The 21,529-nt window shown below is 42.3% G+C and overlaps 1 protein-coding gene across 5 annotated transcripts; it reads right to left on the bottom strand.

Annotated features, from left to right (window-relative positions):
- Positions 1-4,702: 4,702 nt before the first annotated feature.
- Positions 4,703-21,161, bottom strand: LOC121860366. 5 transcript variants are annotated; one of them, XM_042357488.1, is made up of 9 exons: positions 21,052-21,161; positions 12,606-14,050; positions 11,881-12,028; positions 10,200-10,361; positions 9,119-9,222; positions 7,858-8,087; positions 6,763-6,892; positions 5,814-6,101; positions 4,703-4,895 (listed from the first exon to the last, which is right to left on the bottom strand). In XM_042357488.1, the coding sequence occupies exons 2-9, from the start codon at positions 12,682-12,684 to the stop codon at positions 4,801-4,803; spliced, it is 1,236 nt and encodes a 411-aa protein (XP_042213422.1). In that variant the 5' UTR covers positions 12,685-14,050; positions 21,052-21,161; the 3' UTR covers positions 4,703-4,800. The 5 variants fall into 5 exon arrangements, with proteins under 5 accessions (XP_042213422.1, XP_042213419.1, XP_042213421.1 ...); XM_042357485.1 differs by having other exon boundaries at positions 20,888-21,119; XM_042357487.1 differs by having other exon boundaries at positions 20,892-21,119.
- Between the last annotated feature and the right edge of the window lie 368 nt (positions 21,162-21,529).

The following is a 21,529-nucleotide window of genomic DNA, read 5'->3' as shown; positions in this document are numbered from 1 at the left end:
TGCCCTGTCTCGGCACACAGGAAACTGTATACTCCCACGGCCTACGTGCACCGTATACCTACATTGTCTATATTCATGCTGCTCTGTATAACTGCATAGTTTATAAACATGCTTTATCAAATTGTAAACTGTATGACAACTTTACTGATAAATACTAATAATTATTATTATTATTATTATTATTATTATTATTATTATTATTATTATTATTATTATTATTATTATTATTATTATTATTATTATTATTATTATTATTATCTTACAATTTCAGGGAGGACTGTTATTCGTTTGTTACGTTTTCTATGACGCTTTTCACAGTACACTGGGAGACTGTATCTCGGAAGAATGGGCAACTTAAATATTGCACACCAGTGATTGCCACGGGAGATAAGTAACTTTCGTTGTTAGGCAGCTGTAATGTAAACCATAGTAGTGACCAGTACTAATGTCTTCATTTCTTCTGTAGAGTATGAAGTGTTTTATAGAGGTTAATTCTGTTGGTGTCTATGTGTATGGTATTGGTATGAGATGCTACTGAAAATGTTGGAGGAAAAAAGTGTGTGTGTGTGTGTGTGTGTGTGTGTGTGTTAAGGAAAGACAGAGAATGTGTAGATCAAGAGTTTGTGTAAAAGTACATAAGTAAATTATATATTTATGAATTGGAAAAATCATATGATAGAATAGATAGAAAGTGATGTATTCAGAATTGAAGATGTATGGAATAAATGTGAAACTTTTGAATGATGTCCAGAGTTTTGATGGGAAGAAAGAACAGCGTTGGAATGTGATGAGTAAATGCAAATTGGTTCTCGATAATAACTGTGTAAAGTACTGGAAACAGCATTACAACAGATGTCATTATGAAACATCCACTACGAAACAACTTTTTAAACTGAAAAGTACTGCCAACACGGTTTTATGCCGGGACGTCCCTGCTTGACACAATTACTCAAGGTGTTGGATGTTTGGACTCAAATTCTGGAACAGGTGGTAATATCGACAATATATACCTACAGTAGATTTTGCCAAGGCTTTCGACAATATACCCCACCAAAGCCTGAGGATTAAACTGGAAATGTACGGGATTCGGGGAAGTGTCCGAACGTGGATTGGAGACTTTCTTCATAAGTGCAAGTAGTGTGTGGTGATTAATGGCACGAAATCGTCATGCGTACCTGTGACAAGCGGGGCACCACAGTTCACAGGGCAGTGTATTGGGGCCCATTGTTGTTTACTGTATTTGATTCATAAATGACATGCCAGAATCTATACACTCCTCCATGCAAATGTTTCCAGATGATGCCAAGTTATTCAAGGGAATTAAGAACCAAACGGCCTGTGAAGAGCTTTTGAAATATCTCTTTCTTCTTCATGAGTGGTCAAAGGAATGACTGTTAAGATTCAATGTCACTAAGGGTAAAAAGATGCACCTTGGTCGTGCCGATAGTAAAGAGGCATATCACATGTTCCAACGGGAGGAAGAAACGACATTAACAGAGAACGAAAGTGAAAAGGACCTGGGTGTGTATACTGACATCGAACTAAAGTTCTCGAGCCACTGTGAAAAGAAGGTGAATGAAGCTACCAAGCACGGAGTTCTTATAAGAAGATCGTTCAGATATCTAGACATAACATTATTCAAGAGTGAGGTGCTTCCCAGTTTGGAGTACTGTCACCCCGTCTGGTCCCCGAGATATGCTAGAGATTGTCAGTTGATTGAAAATGTCCAAAGGAGGGCCACCAGACTGGTGCCTGTACTACGGCACCTCAGTTACCCAGAGAATTTAGAACGCCTGCACTTGCGTGATCTGTTCTCATCTTCCACTCAATGTGCTGTTTTCTTGCTCCATTATCAAACCACTGAAAATAACATCTTCTCTTCACCTAACCTAAGCAATGTACTTCCAGACAAATTAATTGAGTTTCGAAAACGTAAATATAAAATTCGATAGTTGGATACTTGTGCTGTCACTCGCTGTGCCTGATGGATGACTTGAGTGGTGCTGTGGTTTTTTTTTGTTTTACATTAAGGTTTATCTTGGTTTGTTTTTTAGTATTTTTATACATCTTATTTAATGTTATTTGATATTTTTGTCTCCTTTCTTATTATTTCATTTAGTCATATTCCTACCAGACGTGAATGTAAGTCTTTAATGTTATATGCATTATATTTTATCAACTGCGCCATTATTTTTTTAATTTTATTTTGTTTATTATTTTTAGTTGTAATTTACTAGTATTATTATTGCTATTGTCATTTTTATTATCATTAGTTTCAATATTATCATCATCAATATCATTATCATTATTATTATTATTATTATTATTATTATTATTATTATTATTATTATTATTATTATTACTACAGGAGATAAGGACGGGTTGACGTCAGTAAGGTTGTTGTACAGTTGGGACACGTGTGGTGGAAGTCTTTTATTGTGGTAAAGAGGAATGACGACAGAAAACAATCACCCAATTGGTCTACATTCATATATTCAACAGAAATGAACTATATACAGTAGTTGAATATTAACAATCGGGATTTAATCAGCTAAGACTCACCTCACTATATACACAATAAACCCTAAGCTTAATAAGAGGTTCTAAATCTAATATGACACTGAAGAAAAAAATATTGATAATGACAGAAAAGACACGAGGTTTTATGCTTCCATTTTGAGCGTCCGTCCGTCCGTCCGTCCACAGTTGTCAACACGATAACTCAGACAGAAAACAACGTACTATCGTGGACAAAAGTTTGCTCCCTGTAGTGAAACTGAGACGCGGGAATGAGTCTCCGAACTGACTTACCCTGATTGTTATCTGGTGCGGATGTGCTGTGCGGATCGATACTGCTTCAGTTTGGGAAGGAGCGAGCTTTTGTCCACTATAGTACAGTACATTAACTAAATTTGGCATCACAACCAGATCTCAGGCGAGGTCGATAGTATAAGGCCCTTTCCATCGTCGCCGTCTAGATTAATGGCTTCTTGAACTGTCTCCTGGTGTAGTGAAGGGACTTGACTTATCGCAGTGCCGGCCTTGTGTGTGATGTCTTTTAACTTCCTAAATACAATGTCATCTTGTTCAAAGGAATATGTCAACTTATTCTAATGTTTAAGACATCATACCCCGAGGCATCGAGTCAACGTGAAAGTAGGTTCCATACACCTCCCGGCCAGTTAGGAGCTTTGCTGATATATCACGTTAGGTGCCAAGTTTTCAGTAGGTACCCCAAGATGACAGAATGGCTGGCAGTGTAAACTTACTGCCTCACACTTCCCCAACTGGGTCGACTAAGGCCGCCACTAACTCAAAAGACGTGTGATATGTAATGACTTCCACTTCCACTGTCTGTGTGAACAACAACATGAATGAACAAAGTAATATTTATGTATAGTATATATAACGTTTTAAGTTACTGAAGTCTGCGAAACGTACGAAGAAATTACACCATGTGGCAAATGTCGCTATCAATCACTAAGCCATGGTTCACTAGCAGTCACTCGGCCATGGTTCACTAACAGTCACTAGGCCATGGTTCACTAACAGTCACTAGGCCATGGTTCACTAACAGTCACTAGGCCATGGTTCACTAACAGTCACTCGGCCATGGTTCAGTAACAGTCACTAGGCCATGGTTCACTAACAGTCACTAGGCCATGGTTCACTAACAGTCACTAGGCCATGGTTCACTAACAGTCACTAGGCCATGGTTCACTAACAGTCACTAGGTTCGAGCAATGAATGTTCCTCTTAACTGTAGATATAAGAAGGTACTGTACTGTACGTAATGGTCGGCATAATCTAAATTATTTCATACCCAATAATGGCATCAAAGGTCCACTGAGACTATACCTTAGATACGCCCACTTATTAACACACAATGTTTGTGTAAAATTCTACTAGTCAAGAGCCTTCGTCCTGCATTTTTCTTCTAACTTTATTTACATTTTAGTATAGCACTTTGTTAAAATAGAATTCTGGAGTCTAGTTTTAGTGGCACTTGTGAATTCAATAGTAATTAGTTATTTGATATACATTACATGATCTTCGCTAAGTGAATTTTTCAATATCTAATGAAGACGTAATCATGCAGATTACTTCGTGAGTGTCATTTTGAAGAAGTTAGTTTATGGATGGTTTCAGTTAAATGGATTAAATTTACATATTCATCTAATAACCTAATTATGTAAATGTTTGCATCACTTAGTCCGTCTTGGCGCCCATCCAGCCCTGCCGTCTGAGAATAGACTTTAAAAGATGACAACATATTAATCCCTGTTAGGTTACATTAATTATTCCTTCCTCGAGGGACTTTAAGTCACTCAAGTCTTAGTTCAATCAGTTTCTTTCTGGTGAAGTCAATGGAGAGGTTCAGATCACCTTGTTGGTCCTTACATACTCACAGAAGAGTTGTAGAGGAACGCAGAACACAGTGCTCTTACTGGTATAGTTCAGGATGATTTTCAGAACACCTCATTGGAGAATATGTCCTTTACAGGGAGTTGTTATGAAATTAGAACACCCTGATGGCATGATGATACTCTACAATGAGTTATGGATGAGCTGTGAAGATGTTAGTGAGGTGAAAGAGACCCCCCCCCCCCGTAAAGTATTGGAGCTCTTAGAGGAGTGAGGAGGACTCGAAACAACTCGGTGGGGAAATGAACAACCAAGTGTATATAGAATGAGGGCGAGCAACTTGGTGTAGTGGTCCTCTTGAGAGAGTCAGTGAGGACTCGGTGCACCTTGGTGGAGTAGTAATGGTCCTCTTGAGAGAGTCGGAGGAAGGGGGCCTCAGAGCACCTTGGTGGAGTAGTGGTCCTGCTGAGGTAGTCTGTGGTTGACTGGAGGCACCGTCAACATAGGGGACCCAGGCTCACTATCTTCCTCTGCGGACATTGGAAGGAAAGTCAATATTTAAATTTTCAAGGATTTCTATAGTTCTCAGGTTCTCTCGTGAGCTCTTAAACATTATTTTATTGGACGTTATTACATCTACAGTTTAGGTCCTTGATGTAAGAATTGAATGTATATTTCTCACTTGTGATGTTTATACCTTGAGTCTTATATGTATTAACTGTTATCTGTTCTTACGTGTGTAGGGTGAATAAAGAGAAACAAAATCTTTAAGTTAGGGCTGAATTAATCGGGACAGAGGAACACAAAATGAGAGTAGGAATATCACACACACACTTCCTCATGTCCTTATCTTGTGTACAATGTGATGAAGTGAAATTCTGGTGAAAAAGCCTCGACATTATTCCAGGACTAGTTATGTTAGAGTCGATGGTGTTGTTATTAGGGCCGCATCATAACACACGTTCCTCACTCCCACCAAATACTTGTCACAATTACCCTACCACCTACCACCATCACTCCACCACCTGCCACCATCACTCTACCACCATCACTTCACCACCTACCACCATCTCTCCACCACCTACCACCATCTCTCCACCACCATCACCACCTCCACCACCCACCACCATCACACCCACCACCCACACCATCCTCCACCACCCACCACCATCACTCCACCACCTGCCACCATCACCCACCACCATCACTTCACCACCTACCACCATCCTACCACCATCACCACCTACCACCATCACCCTCCCACCATTACTTCACCACCTACCACCATCACTCCACCACCTACCACCATCACTACCCACCATCACCTACCACCATTACTTCACCACCTACCACCATCATTCCACCACCTACCACCATTACTTCACCACCTACCACCATCACTTCACCACCTACCACCATCACCCTACCACCATCACCCCAACACCTACCGGCCTCTCTGTGGCTCTCTGGACTGTTGGCGTAGCGCTGACTGACGACACCGACAGAGGGCGTGAAGTCACCATGATTCCCTGCTGGTGATCCCATCCTGGTGCAGAGTATCATTGCCAAAACCATCACTATGAACAGTGCCAAGCCCACTAGCACCCACGCCAGTACCTGTCCCGCCCCTGCTCCCTCTAATTTGTCATTATCTTCATCGTGGTCGTCATCGTCGTCGTCCTCCTTGTAGTCTCCTTCCCCGCCCAGTGATCCTCTTATGCTGGGTTTGATCGCCTCTGTTGGAATAATACTTGACGTTCGATTCTCTAGTGTTTTTATTATTATTATTTTGCATTGCTTATTTATTATTATTATTATTATTATTATTATTATTATTATTATTATTATTATTATTATTATTATTATTATTATTATTATTATTATTATTATTATTATTAAATGAGCAGGTGGTAAGAGTAGGCCCTGGACACGCCATCAATGGCGGGGAAACAGACACACCTGTTCATATGTAAGTTGAAACTTCCGTTTATAATTCTTCAATCTAGGTAAACAGTTTTAGTCATTTATATACTGTAATACATTCTGTTTTACTTATTTTCTTGTTATTGATATAGTACACATAGTATAACAGTATAACATAGTACAGTAACAACCATAGAGCCGCACATATCTATTAAAATATATGAAAGTGTGTGTGTGTGTGTGTGTGTGTGTGTGTGTGTGTGTGTGTGTGTGTTCGCGTGCGCACGCTCACCGTTTCTTCGAGATCTGAAACTTTTTGTTTGTAGATGATAGTTTAGTTCATCTAGTTACTGTAGTTGGTGTTACAAGAGGTAGACAGCATTATTATGATAGAATCTGTTAAGTTAGGTGAGGTTCGTTTGCGCTAGAGTTGTTACATTGTAGTTATGTTACGACGCTCCACCTCTGTCTAACCTTTTGCCTTGTCCGGGAAACACCATAATGTCCACAACGCGTTGGTGACGTTGGTGATGCTGTACGACTTGTTCTTCGACAGCGTTATCCTCACCCTGTGTTCCCCGCGGCCTGTGCCATCAACACCTGCCTGTGAAAATACAGTATTTTTTTTTTTTTTTTTATGACATATTTTAATTTATTAATGAAGTCCCATGAAAGAAGTCAGGAAGAGGTCGACCAAAATGTGAGATTTTGTTTCCCCAACTTCATGCTGGTGTACTGAACTGTACATCTCCTCGGCGTCACGTGGAATCATGAAACCATTTACTGGGGCTGATTGCTGGAGAGCCGTTTGAAAACACCATCACAGAAGGAGGTCTAGTTTTAGGAAGAACGAACCTCTGATCGAAGCCATCCGAGCCTAAATTTGAATATTATCTATTTTGACAAAGCTCAGTGGTTCGGTCTTATCATATTCGCCACTTATCAGCTTACTAGCCGGTAGTTCAGTGATGGTTTGTTTTCATTCGGCTCTGCAGCAAGTGGGTCCAGAGTCATAACTCAAACAGGAAAGCATCCGTATAGTTTTGGGTGAGACAAAATTTCACGTTTTGGTGCCTGAGATGGTCAGTGACTCAGGTGGTAATTGACTCAGGTGGTCAATGTCTCAAGTGGTCAGTGACTCAGGTAGTCAATGAGTCAGGTGATCAGTGCCTCGGGTGATTAATGTCTCAGGTGGTCAGTGTCTTGGGTGGTCAGTGTCTTAAGTGGTCATTGAGTCAGGTAGTCAGTGCCTCAGATAATCACTGTCTCAGGTGGTCAGTGCTTTAAATGGCCAATGAGTCAGGTGGTCAGTGCCTCTGGTGGTCACTGTCTCGGGTGGTCACTGTCTAAGGTGGTCAGAGTTTCGAGAGGATGAAGCAGTTCTGAAGCGAGTCATGTTATGGGGGCGACGAAAGATACGATAACCTGTTGAGCGATATAAAACAGAAACTTATCAAAGTATTAAATAAAACGTTAGCTAAGACAGAGAGATATATGGTAGAAGACTGTTAAATGAAAAGGTGGAAAGGAAAACCATGTAAATAACGGAGTGAGGCAAGGGCGACTTACCTCGTTCTCTGAATCCTGCTGCAGCACTACCTTGTACCACAGTGCGGGGTCCTCGGCAGTCACGTTCGCCACAACCTTGTCGGAAGGGTCTTGGCTGAAGGAGTTGAAGGGCTCTACCACTACCACAGGGTGCTGACCCCCTTCTTCTGGACTCACATACAGAGTCAAGGATGACAAGACTCCAAGATCTTGACCGAACCAGGGCGAGGTTTTGTCGTGAACCATACAACCTGAAGGACAGTAGTGTGAGGCGCCAATCATGACCGTTCCTTATCACACTAGTCATGACTGTCACAATTGTGTTGTGTCACACTTGTGTTGACAGTGTCACATCTGACCACGACAGGGGCACAACACGAGTGACGGATATCCTCTCGTAAGTTTATCTCCCTACAGATAAACACCACAACATCACAACCACACATGAAAAAGTCTTACGTTCAGACACACATATAACAAAAAAAAAAAAAAATAGAGGAAACTGCAGTGGACGTATTAGCCCATACTAGGCAGCCCTGTTTACACCCGACCCTTCCCGCCCAACCTGTGTTTGAAGCTTCCCAGGAAGTGTCTAGAGTCACAACTATTCATACGGTAAATATTCCTCTTAACTGAAGGTATAAGAGAGCACCTAACTTATTGACTTACGAATCATGCTCATGTTTATACTACCTTAACTACACACGTTCACTTACCACTGCTACCTTAACTACACACGTTCACTTACCACTACTACTTAACTCTCACATACCACTGCTACCTTAACTACACACGTTCACTTACCACTACTACCTTAACTAAACACATTCACTTACCACGACAACCTTAACTACACACGTTCACTTACCACTACTACCTTAACTACACACGTTCACTTACCACTACAACCTTAACTACACACGTTCACATACCACTGCTACCTTAACTACACACGTTCACATACCACTACTACCTTAACTACACACGTTCACATACCACTACTACCTTAACTATACACGTTCACATACCACTGCTACCTTAACTACACACGTTCACATACCACTACTACCTTAACTATACACGTTCACATACCACTGCTACCTTAACTATACACGTTCACTTACCACTCCTACCTTAACTACACACATTCACTTACCACTACTAACTACCCACGTTCACTTACCACTACTACTTTTCATTAAACATATTTGTAACGTAGAAACTCAATGAAAAAAAAGATTCGCCATTTTATATACAAAAGCCATACTAGAAACTACCTTACCTGTCATGCAATTAAAGACCACGTGAAGATCTCCGGCAACTTGGGCCATCACGTTGTCTCCCAAGCGCACATTAACCTCCAGCTGATGCAGTCTGTCCTCGGGCCTGTAGGTAGGTGAAGGTATTAACGATTGCAGGGTCCACTTAACCTTATTACCTATATCACCCACCTGTAGCTTATACCACCCACCGACCTATAGCCCACACCACCCACCTGTAGCCCACACCACCCACCTGTAGCCCACACCACCCACTTGTATCCTCCACCACCCACTTGTAACCCCCACCACCCATCTGTAACCCCCACCACCACTTGTAACCCCCACCACCCACTTGTAACCCCACCACCCATCTGTAACCCACACCACCCACCTGTCCCACACCACCACCTGTAACCCACACCACCCACCTGTAACCCACACACCCCACCTGTAACCCACACCACCCACCATCCCACCACCCACCACAACCCCACCACCCACCTGTAACCCACACCACCCACCCATACCCCACACCACCCACCTGTAACCACACCACCCCACCCCACCACCCACCCCACCACCCACCTGTAACCCAACACCACCCACCTATAACCCCACCCCACCTACCCCCCACACCACCCACCCTCCCACACCACCCACCTCCCACACCACCCACCTCCCCACCACCCACCCTCCCACACCACACCCCACAACCCACACCACCCACCACCCCACACACCCCCAACCCACACCACCCACCAATAACCCACACCACCCACCATAACCCCCACCACCCACCCATAACCCACACACCACCCACCCATAACCCCCACCACCCACCCATAACCCCACCACCCACATCCACAACCACACCACCTATCCATAACCCACACCACCCACCTGTAACCCACACCACCCACCTATAACCCACACCACCCACCAATAACCCACATTACCCACCAATAACCCACATTACCCACCTGTAACCCACACCACCCTCCTGTAACCCACAACCACCCACCTATAACCCACACCACCCACCAATAACCCACATTACCCACCTGTAACCCACACCACCCTCCTGTAACCCACACCACCTACCTAAAAATAATCAGTGTATCACTATGTAGGTCCAGGACTAGCGTGAACCAGGAGTTGAGGGGCGGAGTTGTGGTGTTCAAGAGAAGGCGTTTTTTGACTTTCTGCTTCCCCCCAATTCTCACGGTCACTTCACTGTCTCTGTTGATGAACACTTCCACCGTCCTGTCGAGGAGCACATGACACTGTAATCATCCTTACCATGGCACTGTAATCATCTTTACCATAGCACTGTAATCATCCTTACCATAGCACTGTAATCATCCTTACTATGGCACTGTAATCATCCTTACCATAGCACTGTAATCATCCTTACCATGGCACTGTAATCATCCTTACCATGGCACTGTAATCATCCTTACCATGGCACTGTAATCATCCTTACCATGGCACTGTAATCATCCTTACCATAGCACTGTAATCATCCTTACCATGGCACTGTAATCATCCTGACCACCATATTAGTATAGAGTATCCGATATATATATGTAAAGGCGAAGGTTTAGTATTGAGTACACTATATCCACATCGTCCCATAGGATCTATTTTCACTATACAATAACTCGCTCTTCGTCTTCACACCTCTCTATCATCATTGAAACTGTGAACATCATCTATAATAACTGAGGAAAGACGTAACATCTCTTTAGTAAAGGTTACAATACAGTGTGACTTTAGATGATTCCGTAGCTCTACATCATCTTGATTATCCAGGTGAAGTTAGCGTCCATAGGAGTGACAATCCTTCAGACATGACACTATAGGACACATATCATAGAGATGAAAAACGTGAACCCTGGATATTTTTTTTAAGTCGTCACATATTACCAACACAGAGACAACATCAAGCTCCGAGATATCATGTAGGACGCATATAAGGAAATATTTCTTCACACTGGGATGGAAATGGTCTACCAGCTCACACCGTAAAAGCGAGAAAGTACTGTATTTTAGGTTTTAGATCTATTTCCCTTGACGAGGCTATCGACAACAATGAAGGGATCTTATACGAGATTAGGTCAGATAGGTAAACTCTAACTACAGCTAAAACAACTACAACTATGACTACTACAACTACAGCTAAAACAACTACAGCTAAAACAACTACAACTACGACTACTACAACTACAGCTAAAACAACTACAACTATGACAACTACAATATAAAAATCACAACTATAACTGGTACAATAATAGCAACTAAAATTTAATTCCAACAACTACAACTATTAAATTATCTATAAAAATACGATAACAACAACTGCAACAACGAAATGATAATAACTGTAACAATTACAACAAATACAGGACTACAACAATAAAACATGAAGATCAACCACCATAACGGTATCTTGGAATTAGGTTAGGTTAGGTTAGGTTAGTTAATATTCAAGAAAAATAAACTCGGGGCGAATGTTCATGTGATCCATAATAACTATAACAATTACAAAAACAACTTACAACAACAAAAACAATAACATATTACGCAACTACAACAGCAAACATTAATAACTACAACAATTTCACCTACAATCACCAAAAAACAATAAATACAACAATAACAAAAAAAATTACAATCACAACAATTACAACAACAATAACAACTTAAACTACATACTTAAAAACACACACACACACACAAACAATAACAACAACTACAACCATTACAACTATTAATAACTCACTCATTGTCACTTTTCAGGTGTATTTGCACGAAGCTGGGTGGTTGTCCTGCCGACTCCACAAACATTGATACTTCGAGGTGGTCACGGAAGGGCACTGGCGGAGACTGGTGGTGATCCGTGTAGTTCTCGAGATGATAAACACGGCAGTCTATTGAGAGGAGGAGGAGGAGGTGTGGTTGTTAGAGTGTGGCGTGAGGGGGTTGAGAGAGGGGGAGTGAGAGGGTAGGGAGAGGGGGGAGTGAGAGGGTAGGGGGAGGGAGAGGGTAGGGGGAGGAGAGGGAGAGGGAGGATAGGATAGATGAGAGAGAGAGATGGGGAGGGAGAGGGTAGGGAGAGGGGGGAGTGAGAGGGTAGGGTAAGAGTGAGGATGAGAGGGTATAGGGAGAAGGGGTAGGAGGGTAGGGGGGGAGTGAGAGGATAGGAAGGAGGGAATGAGATGGTAGGGAGGAAGTGAGAGTGTAGGGAAAGGGTGTGACAGGGAATGAAGGGGGGTGAAAGGGTAGGGAGAGGGACGTGTTACAGGTGTGGATGATTAGCAGGTGTGGATGTATTACAAGTGTGGTCCTTTTACAGATGTATGCATGTCATAGGTGTGAGTGAGCAACAGATGTGAGTGTGTAACAAAAGTGGATATATTACAGATGTGTTTTTTTTTTTTACAATTGTGGGCACGTTACAGGTGTGCTAAGTTGTGTGTAACAAGTGTGGGAGTGAGAGACACCCACCTTCAGCCAGCTGGGGGTCGTCGGTGTGCACCAGCTGAAAGGCCAGAAAGAGCAAGAGACAGGTGGTCCAGCCGTCCATGATGATGAGCTGTGAGTTAGAGACAATTACCAAGACTCATCACTCTCTGTCTCTCTTGGCTTCACTTTTCCGTCTTTGCTTTACTTTTGCGACTTCTATTATTGCGTCTTTATCACTTTTACGTCTTTTATTATTGCGTCTGTGCTACTTTTGATTTTATTGCGTCACTTTTACGTCTGCGTTACTTTTCCATCGTTCTGTGTTGCTTTCGCCTTTATTACATTTGTTTGGTTTTATGTCGTTTTCGCTGCACTTACGTTATTGTGCGTTAGTTTGGCGTAATTTCTGGACTTTTGCATCATTGCGGTACTTTTGCGTCACTAAAGTTAATTATGTGTCACTTGAGCTGCTTCATGTAAATCTTCATTATTGATCCAAACTTTTCTTTACATTCCGTCACTTTTCACTCTGTAGCGTCATTTTTGTGCCCTAACCTCACAGACACGGGTTCGACAACTGGCCCAGGAGGGGTTTGGTTGCGTATTGTTCAATGTCGCATCCGTAACGTCATTTCATTTAATATCCGCAGTATAACGAATATCTACACTATGGCAAGTTCCGCACTCTTAAGTATCCACACTATGGCAAATATCCGCACTTTTAAGTATCCACACTATGGCAAGTATCCTCACTCTTAAGTATCACTATGGCAAGTATCTGCACCCCCTTCAGATAAGAGTTTTAAAGCCAGAAGCGACTGCCAGATCACAAATTGTCACATCCCAAATTATATAAACAAGTTCCAGTTCTTTAAGTGATGGGCTTCAGGGTTTATAATACCACAGCTAAAAGTAAGTTGGTTTCTGGGGTCCAATAGTGGCGGTGTGCTGTGACTGCGATAAGTTCTAGTGGGAGAGTAATGGTGGTGGTGTAGTAGTGAAGACAAGCTCAGCCCACGCCACCCACGTCACTTCCTGTCCTGCCCCCCGTCACTTGTAGAAATGAGGGGTACGTATCCCGTCTCTCGTCACGTGCTCGGTAGTTGACGGCTGGGGGGGTGTCATGCCACTGTCAGCTTACACACCTAACAAGTTCAGTCGTCATTGTCATGCCACAATCAGAACGCATGCTTCAAAGATTTGCTCGTTGCTGTCACGCTACTGTCCGCCAATACACTTGCTGATAAGGAGCGTCGTTGTCAGGGCAGTATTGAGCATCGCACCTGAGAGAAAGTCAGTTTATACACTTAACAAACTAGTTCCTCGTTGTCATGCCGGTATGAACTCCTTTACTCGGTGGATGAGGACTTTTTCGTTGTCACTTCCCAGACTACAATTTGAAGAAGTGTTGCTTAAAACCATCCAGTTCCCTGAAGTAATATTGTCGTGGTTTCCCAGCGTCCTTCTTGTGTCTTCAGTCACGATATCTGCATAGTATAAAGTTAATTCTGTCTTTAAAAAATTAGGAGGTGAATAGTGGGAAGGATATTCTTTATCTTATCTAATGTGTTTATATAAAGAATATTCAGTATTGCGTTCATGTATATTAATCCTTCCTTAATATAAACATGAATCACCTGAAGAATAGCCTACCGAGCTTATTTCCCCTGATGATTATTCAACGCCATAACACTACCTATGGGAATTAGGTTGGGTTAGGTTACTGTAGGTAATGTTAGACTAGACTATGTTAGGTCAGGTTAAATTAGGTTACTATAGGTTAGATTAAGTTAGGTTAGCTTTGATTTGGCTAAGTTATAATAGGTTAGGGTAGGTTAGGCTAGGTTAGGTTAGGTTAGGTTAGGTTAGGTTAGGTTAGGTTAGTTTAGGTTAGGTTAGGTTAGGGTAGGTTAGGTTAGGTTTGGTTTGGTTTGGTTTAGGGGGTTAATCTTAAAGTGAAATAAACTGGGGCCAATCTCCAGGTGGTTCTATAAACGATAACTCAATATTACTGCATTTAGCATCTGTGTTTACAAGCCTATGAGTTTTGTTTTATTGTAGTGAACCTAATAACCAACAGGTAATATAAATAATGACGAAATGAAAACTCCCCAAAGGTCCTGTTGTTCACTAGACCGTAAAACACCTCAAGTTACTACACATTGACTCCTGAAAAAACTTACACTATCTTTAAAAAGGATAAATAATAGTAGAAAAAGTGGGTAAAACTCCTCGTGGGCCCTCATTGTCAACAGAGCGAACTGTAGTAGAGAGACCGTCAGTGTATGTGTCGTGGTGTCTGTGATATTCAGGCGAGAAGAGGAAGAAGACTTGTCCCCTCCTCAGGTATATTGGAAACAGCTGAACAAGTACCACGCACGCTTAACCCTGGCTGTTGATACGAGTCTCCTTGGTGTGTGTGTGTGTGTGTGTGTGTGTTAATACGCACACACACACATACACACACACTCAAGCTCTGAAGACCACTGAAGACCACAAGGTGAATCACTGGTTAGTCAGTATGAATGCTTTCCTCTTTGTCCTTCCACCAACAAGAATTTTCCTAATGAGTATTGTCTTAGTCGCTGGTCATAGGTTTTGTTGTAATGGACAATATTTTTCTTTATTTATTGTTTTAGTCCAAATATTTACCTGACTAGTGCTTTCCTGCTTAATTTTGTTCTGGTCAGTATTGTTCACACCCAACGCACGCACCCACCCACACCACACACCCTATAATGCCAGGTCCGCCCACAATGCCACCCACACCCATTAACCACTCCACCCATTAACCACACCACCCACTCCCATTTCATCATCACGCCCATTACACCACCCACGCCCATTACATCATACAACCCACACCCAATCTATAACCCCACCCACGCCCATTACACCACACCACCCACGCCCATCACACCACACTACCCACGCCCATCACACCACATTACCCACGCCCATCACACCACACTTACTACCCACGCCCATCATTACACACCCACCCACACTCATCACATACCCACGCCCATTACACCACCCACGCCCTTACACAACCCATGTCCATTACACCACATCACCCACGCCCACACACCACCCACGCCCATTACACACCCACGACCATTAACCCTTTCTCCGCGTTTCACGCACTTGCCATTTTATTCTGGCTTCCAGACGATTTTATTCAGCTCAGGTAACGTTCCGCTGTGAAAGGGTTAAACCACCCACGCCCATTAAACCACCCACGCCCATTAAACCACCCACGCCCATTAAACCACCCACGCCCATTAAACCACCCACGCCCATTAAACCACCTACGCCCATTAAACCACCCATGCCCATTAAACCATCCACGCCCATTACACAACCCACGCCTATTAAACCACCCACGCCCATTAAACCACCCACGCTCATTACACCACGACACCAACGCATTACGGTAATGGTGCACTTCACATTATATTTCTGTGAATTTGTTTAGTATACAAGAACTGTTCTATTATAGGAAGGTTGGCCAACTTACTCGTGTGCGTGCGTGGGTGTTTGGATTTGAGAGAGAGAGAGAGAGAGAGAGAGAGAGAGAGAGAGAGAGAGAGAGAGAGAGAGAATAATATGAAGTACCAAGGACAAGATATTTAGTGTCTGTTTATCTTCCGTTCGTCTGTTCACCTTAGCGATGGTTATTTTTTTTTAGATTGTTTTACAGTTATTGTTATTCTAAGGTATTCTCTTTATCTTTGTGATGATTTTAATATATGTTCTGTATGAGGTAACACAGAGGCCGCCAACTGTATTGGTTTAACGTGACTGCAGCTCACGGGGATTGTGTGGTTGTATGTGAGATATCGGTGAGGCGAGTTGATCCAGAAGCTGGCCTGTTTGAGTAAGAGATCACTGTTGATTGTTCCCCGATATCTGGTGGTGTGGCGGCGCGGGAGTGTCAGTGTGAGCCCAAACGAGGCCCCAAGAGATGACCTGAAGCGGAGCTGACGTCAAAACGATGGTCGATAGCCGTCAACAACTGTCAACTCAATTCATGCTGTGCTAAATGTGTCTGCTATTTCACTGATTGGTCGAGAGTTGGTCCTTTATTACCTATGTATCTGTATGACTTCATTACCTGTGTTAAGTTACTATTAATGGTCGTTAGTTGCTGATGATTGGAAATCTATTGGCACATACTCCCCCGGCTGACGCCCGACATCACAAGGCAGAAGTAAATAAAGACGCTTTAGAAGGTGTGACAAGTCTGGCTGGGAACTTCTTTGATCTGCCAACATCTTGCCTTCTGTGTTTACCTCTCTAACTTCTTCCGTGTTTACCTCCTCTTAAATTCCTCCCTGGAGATTAAAGAACAGTTTTCTAGCCTGTTTAGAGTGATGCGAGGAGATATGAGTATGAAGATAACGTTGGAATATTGAGGAATACTCTTGTTATGAACACGCTACCGGGTACACACACAACGTTGGGATCCTCAGGGAGAAAAAAAAATACTTTAAGAGTTTCACAACATTTAATTTAACTTTCTGAGAACTGGTCCGATTTATACGTCCCTAGTATTTGTTTTCTTCAACCTGTGTCAGCTTACTCGTCTTTCTGACGCTTTGTAACTTCTCAGTTTCGCAGGTACTGGGCGTGTACAGGATCTTAAATTTACATGAACGTGTGCCAGTGTTAGTCTAACCTGCACTGTTGGCAGGTACTGGGTGTGTGCAGGCTGCTGGGTGTACCGTAACCTACACTAATACTGGTCTAGTTGAGGCTCAAGAGTTGGCTTTATGAGAACTACAAAAACTTTGTGTTACAACGAAGTGAAAAAACTCGGATTAACTTATTTAGGAAATCCTTTATAAGTGACTCCACATGCAAATACTTTCTCTCTCGTATAAAACGTACATATATAATATCATGCATACTTGTATACATACAGTGCATACATGCATACACACACACACATACATACATATATAAAATATACCTACATACATGAATACATGCCAGCATACTTTTACATGCTTCGTGAATAAGAACAACACAAACACACAGAGGAGACTCGACCAACCATGTCTCCCACCAACAGTGTTTATGTCAACCAATTACACCTTGTTGAAGCCGTTGAACTACTTGTGTCAGCGCGTGTGTCTCCCCACAGTCATTACTAACTCCATCCTGCGAATAAGAGAGATGTCTACAGTGTTTTTTGCGCCAGGGTAATAGAAGGTGTCTACGTCTGCGTTGGCATATACACCGAGTGTCTGCATATATAGACGCCATTGTGTTTCCAAACAGCGGGTGTGACGACAGATGCAAGCTTTTGTTGGGTAAAAATCCTCTTACTTTTGTTCTCATGCACATACCGTAGTCATGAATAAAACTTGAAGTATTGTATATAATTTCCAGTGTTTACGGATGAAGAAGATATTATGAACGGATATGCTCTCCAAAAGTAAATTTGCTTCAGAAACAACACCGAGAACTTTCAGACTTATAGCGTTGTTCAGGGTGTCAAGAAACTACTGTACTGATTCTGGTATAGTTAACGACACACAATTGTCAGTCGACCTCTCCCAGATAGAACTTCTCATATCCTAGAAATTGTCATTTATAGGAACATTAATCTCTACCAAAAGTCTGCAAATAAGGAGAACAGAATCAGTTGTCAATTGGTATATGACATGACCAACCCTCATTTGTTATTGTTTATGATGGTAATTGTACATAAGAAATATAACGCGACTATTTCCTGTCAAATAATTTTTTTTAAATATTGTTTAGTGTGTAACGACGACCATTAATTCATTTATCACATTTTACCCAATTTTGTACACTTCTCAGCGAGGACGGTAGGAGAGCCTGCGCAGTGAGTGTACATCCTGTGGCTTAGTGCTGCTCCCTGGCTCTATATCTGGCCTCGAATTCTCTAACCTAACTGGTTGACTCAACCAAAGGTTAAGAATAATGTCTCCAAACTCAGAGTGAAATTACACGGAGAGACTACCTCATAAGATTACTTAGCACAAGAGAAGAATTAAAGTTAAATAATCTTTTCGAAACGATTCTTTACCTTAATCATGTATCTCAACTAGTGTTATGTGTAATTTGGATCTAATTTATATGTTGATTTGGGATGGTATTTTTGTGTTTTAGGTGATCCATAGAGAAGCTAATGTTTTGACATGGGGAAATAAACCAGATGTGTGAACTTGCTCGCTAACTAACGTGTAGGGGGAATCAACGTGAGCCGTGGAGAGTCAGGATATAACCATTGAAGGTTATTGCTTGATTAATGGTGTCGCCCTGAACCAGAGACTCCCTTACTGTGGCGCCAGGCTCAGTGACCAGTGACTGATCTTCTCCTACAGCCACGGTGACTGACGACATCCCCACCCGTCAACACGTACACCTAGCCAGTCTAAGAAACCAGGACCTGTAAGCCAATGTAAAGGTGAATCCCAAACGTGTACAAGTAATTCATTTCGATTAATGTCAACATTAAATCAAAATTGAATTCGGTTTGCCCTCGCTGATTCGGGTAACCTAACCAAACCAGATCCAACCCAACCCACCTCATCCTAGCTTAACCTAACCTAATCTTGACTGCCACAGGTTGCCGCCCTCCCTCACACGGGTAACCACCTCCCGCAATCACCGTGGCGACATCTCAGTAAAGGAGGATTTTTGGTTCTTGCCTGGACTACCCGGGGGTCCGTGGTCTATGACTGGAACAGACAGACACACAGACACGTCTTTCTATTATTGTGAAGATTTCATATTCAGGTTTTTCCCAGACAAGTTTTTATACTTGCACTGGCTATGCATATTGTATACCTGCACTGCCTGTGTATATTGTATACCTACAATGTTTATATTGTATACCTGTACTGGCTATGTATATTGTATACCTGCACTGTCTATATGCATGCTGATTTTCACCATGCCTGCAAGTTTCTTTACGCCATTTGCCTCTGTCTACCCAGCAGTAACTGGTGACCTGGATGTTAATCGATTTGAGGATCGTGTTGCAGGGTAATGGTAAGCCAGTGCAGTTGGCGACAGCTTCTACACCTTAAACAAATTTACGCTTATGTGATCCTAGGGACTGCTATCCTCGAACACGATGGGCAACCATTACACCTTTTAACATATACGTTGAGACATTGTTATATATCTATTTGACAAATTTCATAACCGAATGACAGAACACATATCGAATGACAATTTAAAATAACTGTTGGTGGTATGTCATTCTTCAATTGTTACATTCTCAAACTATATGTAGACTGTCGGTTTATTGTTCACGGCTGTCAATTCCATAACTTATGTCAATCATTTCCGTTAGCATGAACGAACAGTTATTTTAAATTGTCATTCGATATGTGTTCTGTCATTCGATTATGAAATTTGTCAAATAGATATATAACAATGTCTCAACGTATATGTGAAAAGGTGTATTATTACATGCTAAATCAGTGTAAACTTGAATGACGATTTCACTGAGAAAATATCCAACCATCCATCCATCTATCTATCTATCTCCATTAGTCGACATATCTGTGTCTGTCTAAGTAAAAACATGACATTTTCTTACATACTGTGACCTCAGCCAGCCTATAGAGTTCTTTAAAGTTTTAAGAATTACATCTAAATTAAGCTTTCTCAAGAATCTGTGATTTTCCGTCTAACAGAAAATAGCATCAACAGGTGAACGCTTAAAATATCACTATGATCCATATCTTTAAAACATGTCAACAGAAACAAACCACAGCGCTTGGTATCCCCCTTCTGCCCAACAATGACAAGTTAATGGCAGCCACACCTGACAGGCGTTCACCCACCTGCCTGCAGCGGCGCTCTCTTTACGGCAGGCACATAAAACACTACTGTAACACCTTCCTCACGTCCACTGCTGTACAAACTTATCCAGTAGGTGTATCCACAAGGATTGGCAAAGTTCTTTGTAAGTCCCAGGGAGGAAGAAAAGTTAAAACAACGACAGTTGCGTGGACGAGGTGTCGGGGGAGATGTATGTTACCTCTCTCTCTCTCTCTCACACACACACACACACACACACACACACACAACTTTCACTTAAAAATCACATGACCAACTTCCTTCGATCACTCACAACAGTAAAACATCTTCGTCAACATATTATTTCACCTACAACTAACCCTAACAAAAAAAAAAAACATTACCCAAACCTCACTTCTTAATCCCAGGCGTTCACCACCACAACCACAACACTTGTTTTGGAGCACGGTAATCAACACAGTGTAGTTCACTCTTATACTAGGCGGCCGGTGAGCCTTTGATCGTGTTAAACTTACACACCGGATTCTCAGCTCATCACATCAAGGCCAGTGCTTATTACCTCGGCCTGCGATGGACACCCACATACGAATTCTCTTCTGTAGCACAACGAAACAAAATGGTGGATGTTTATCGTTGTTCTTCCTGTTATTCCCTGCTGAAGTAAATAATCGCACGTGACCTTGCTTAATAAGGATGGCACTGCTACTGGTGGCTTGGCACAATAGGATCACGCCTGCACAGCTGGGCCTCAGGTTGCCAACTAGTCCTTTGGGTGGTGGCGCTTGGGAGCCACTCAGTGAGGGTTTTCGTTTGTGTAGTCCGTGACGTCATGAGGGTAAATAAATGCCGAGAATTCACCCGAAGGCTTTTCTAGTGGCGAGGAAACTGAGGTGTTGGTATAGTGTGTTATGAAACTGGGGTACAATAACAGATCTTACTTGTGTTTCATTATCAATTTCATTATATATTATTAACAAAAACAAGAGTATAGGTAGAGAGAGATACAAGGACAGGAAACAGAGACAAGTACAGGTACAGTGACAAGTACAAGCACAGTGACAAGTACAGGTACAGAGACAAGGACAGGTACAGAAACAAGAACAGGTACAGAGACAAGGACAGGTACAGTGACAAGTACAGAGACAAGGACAGGTACA

The sequence above is a fragment of the Homarus americanus genome, unplaced genomic scaffold, assembly GCF_018991925.1.
Source record: "Homarus americanus isolate GMGI-L3 unplaced genomic scaffold, GMGI_Hamer_2.0 scaffold3577, whole genome shotgun sequence".
NCBI lineage: Eukaryota > Metazoa > Arthropoda > Malacostraca > Decapoda > Nephropidae > Homarus > Homarus americanus.
The sequence above is the reverse complement of the archived record's forward strand: the minus strand, read 5'-3'. Positions and strand labels throughout refer to the sequence as shown.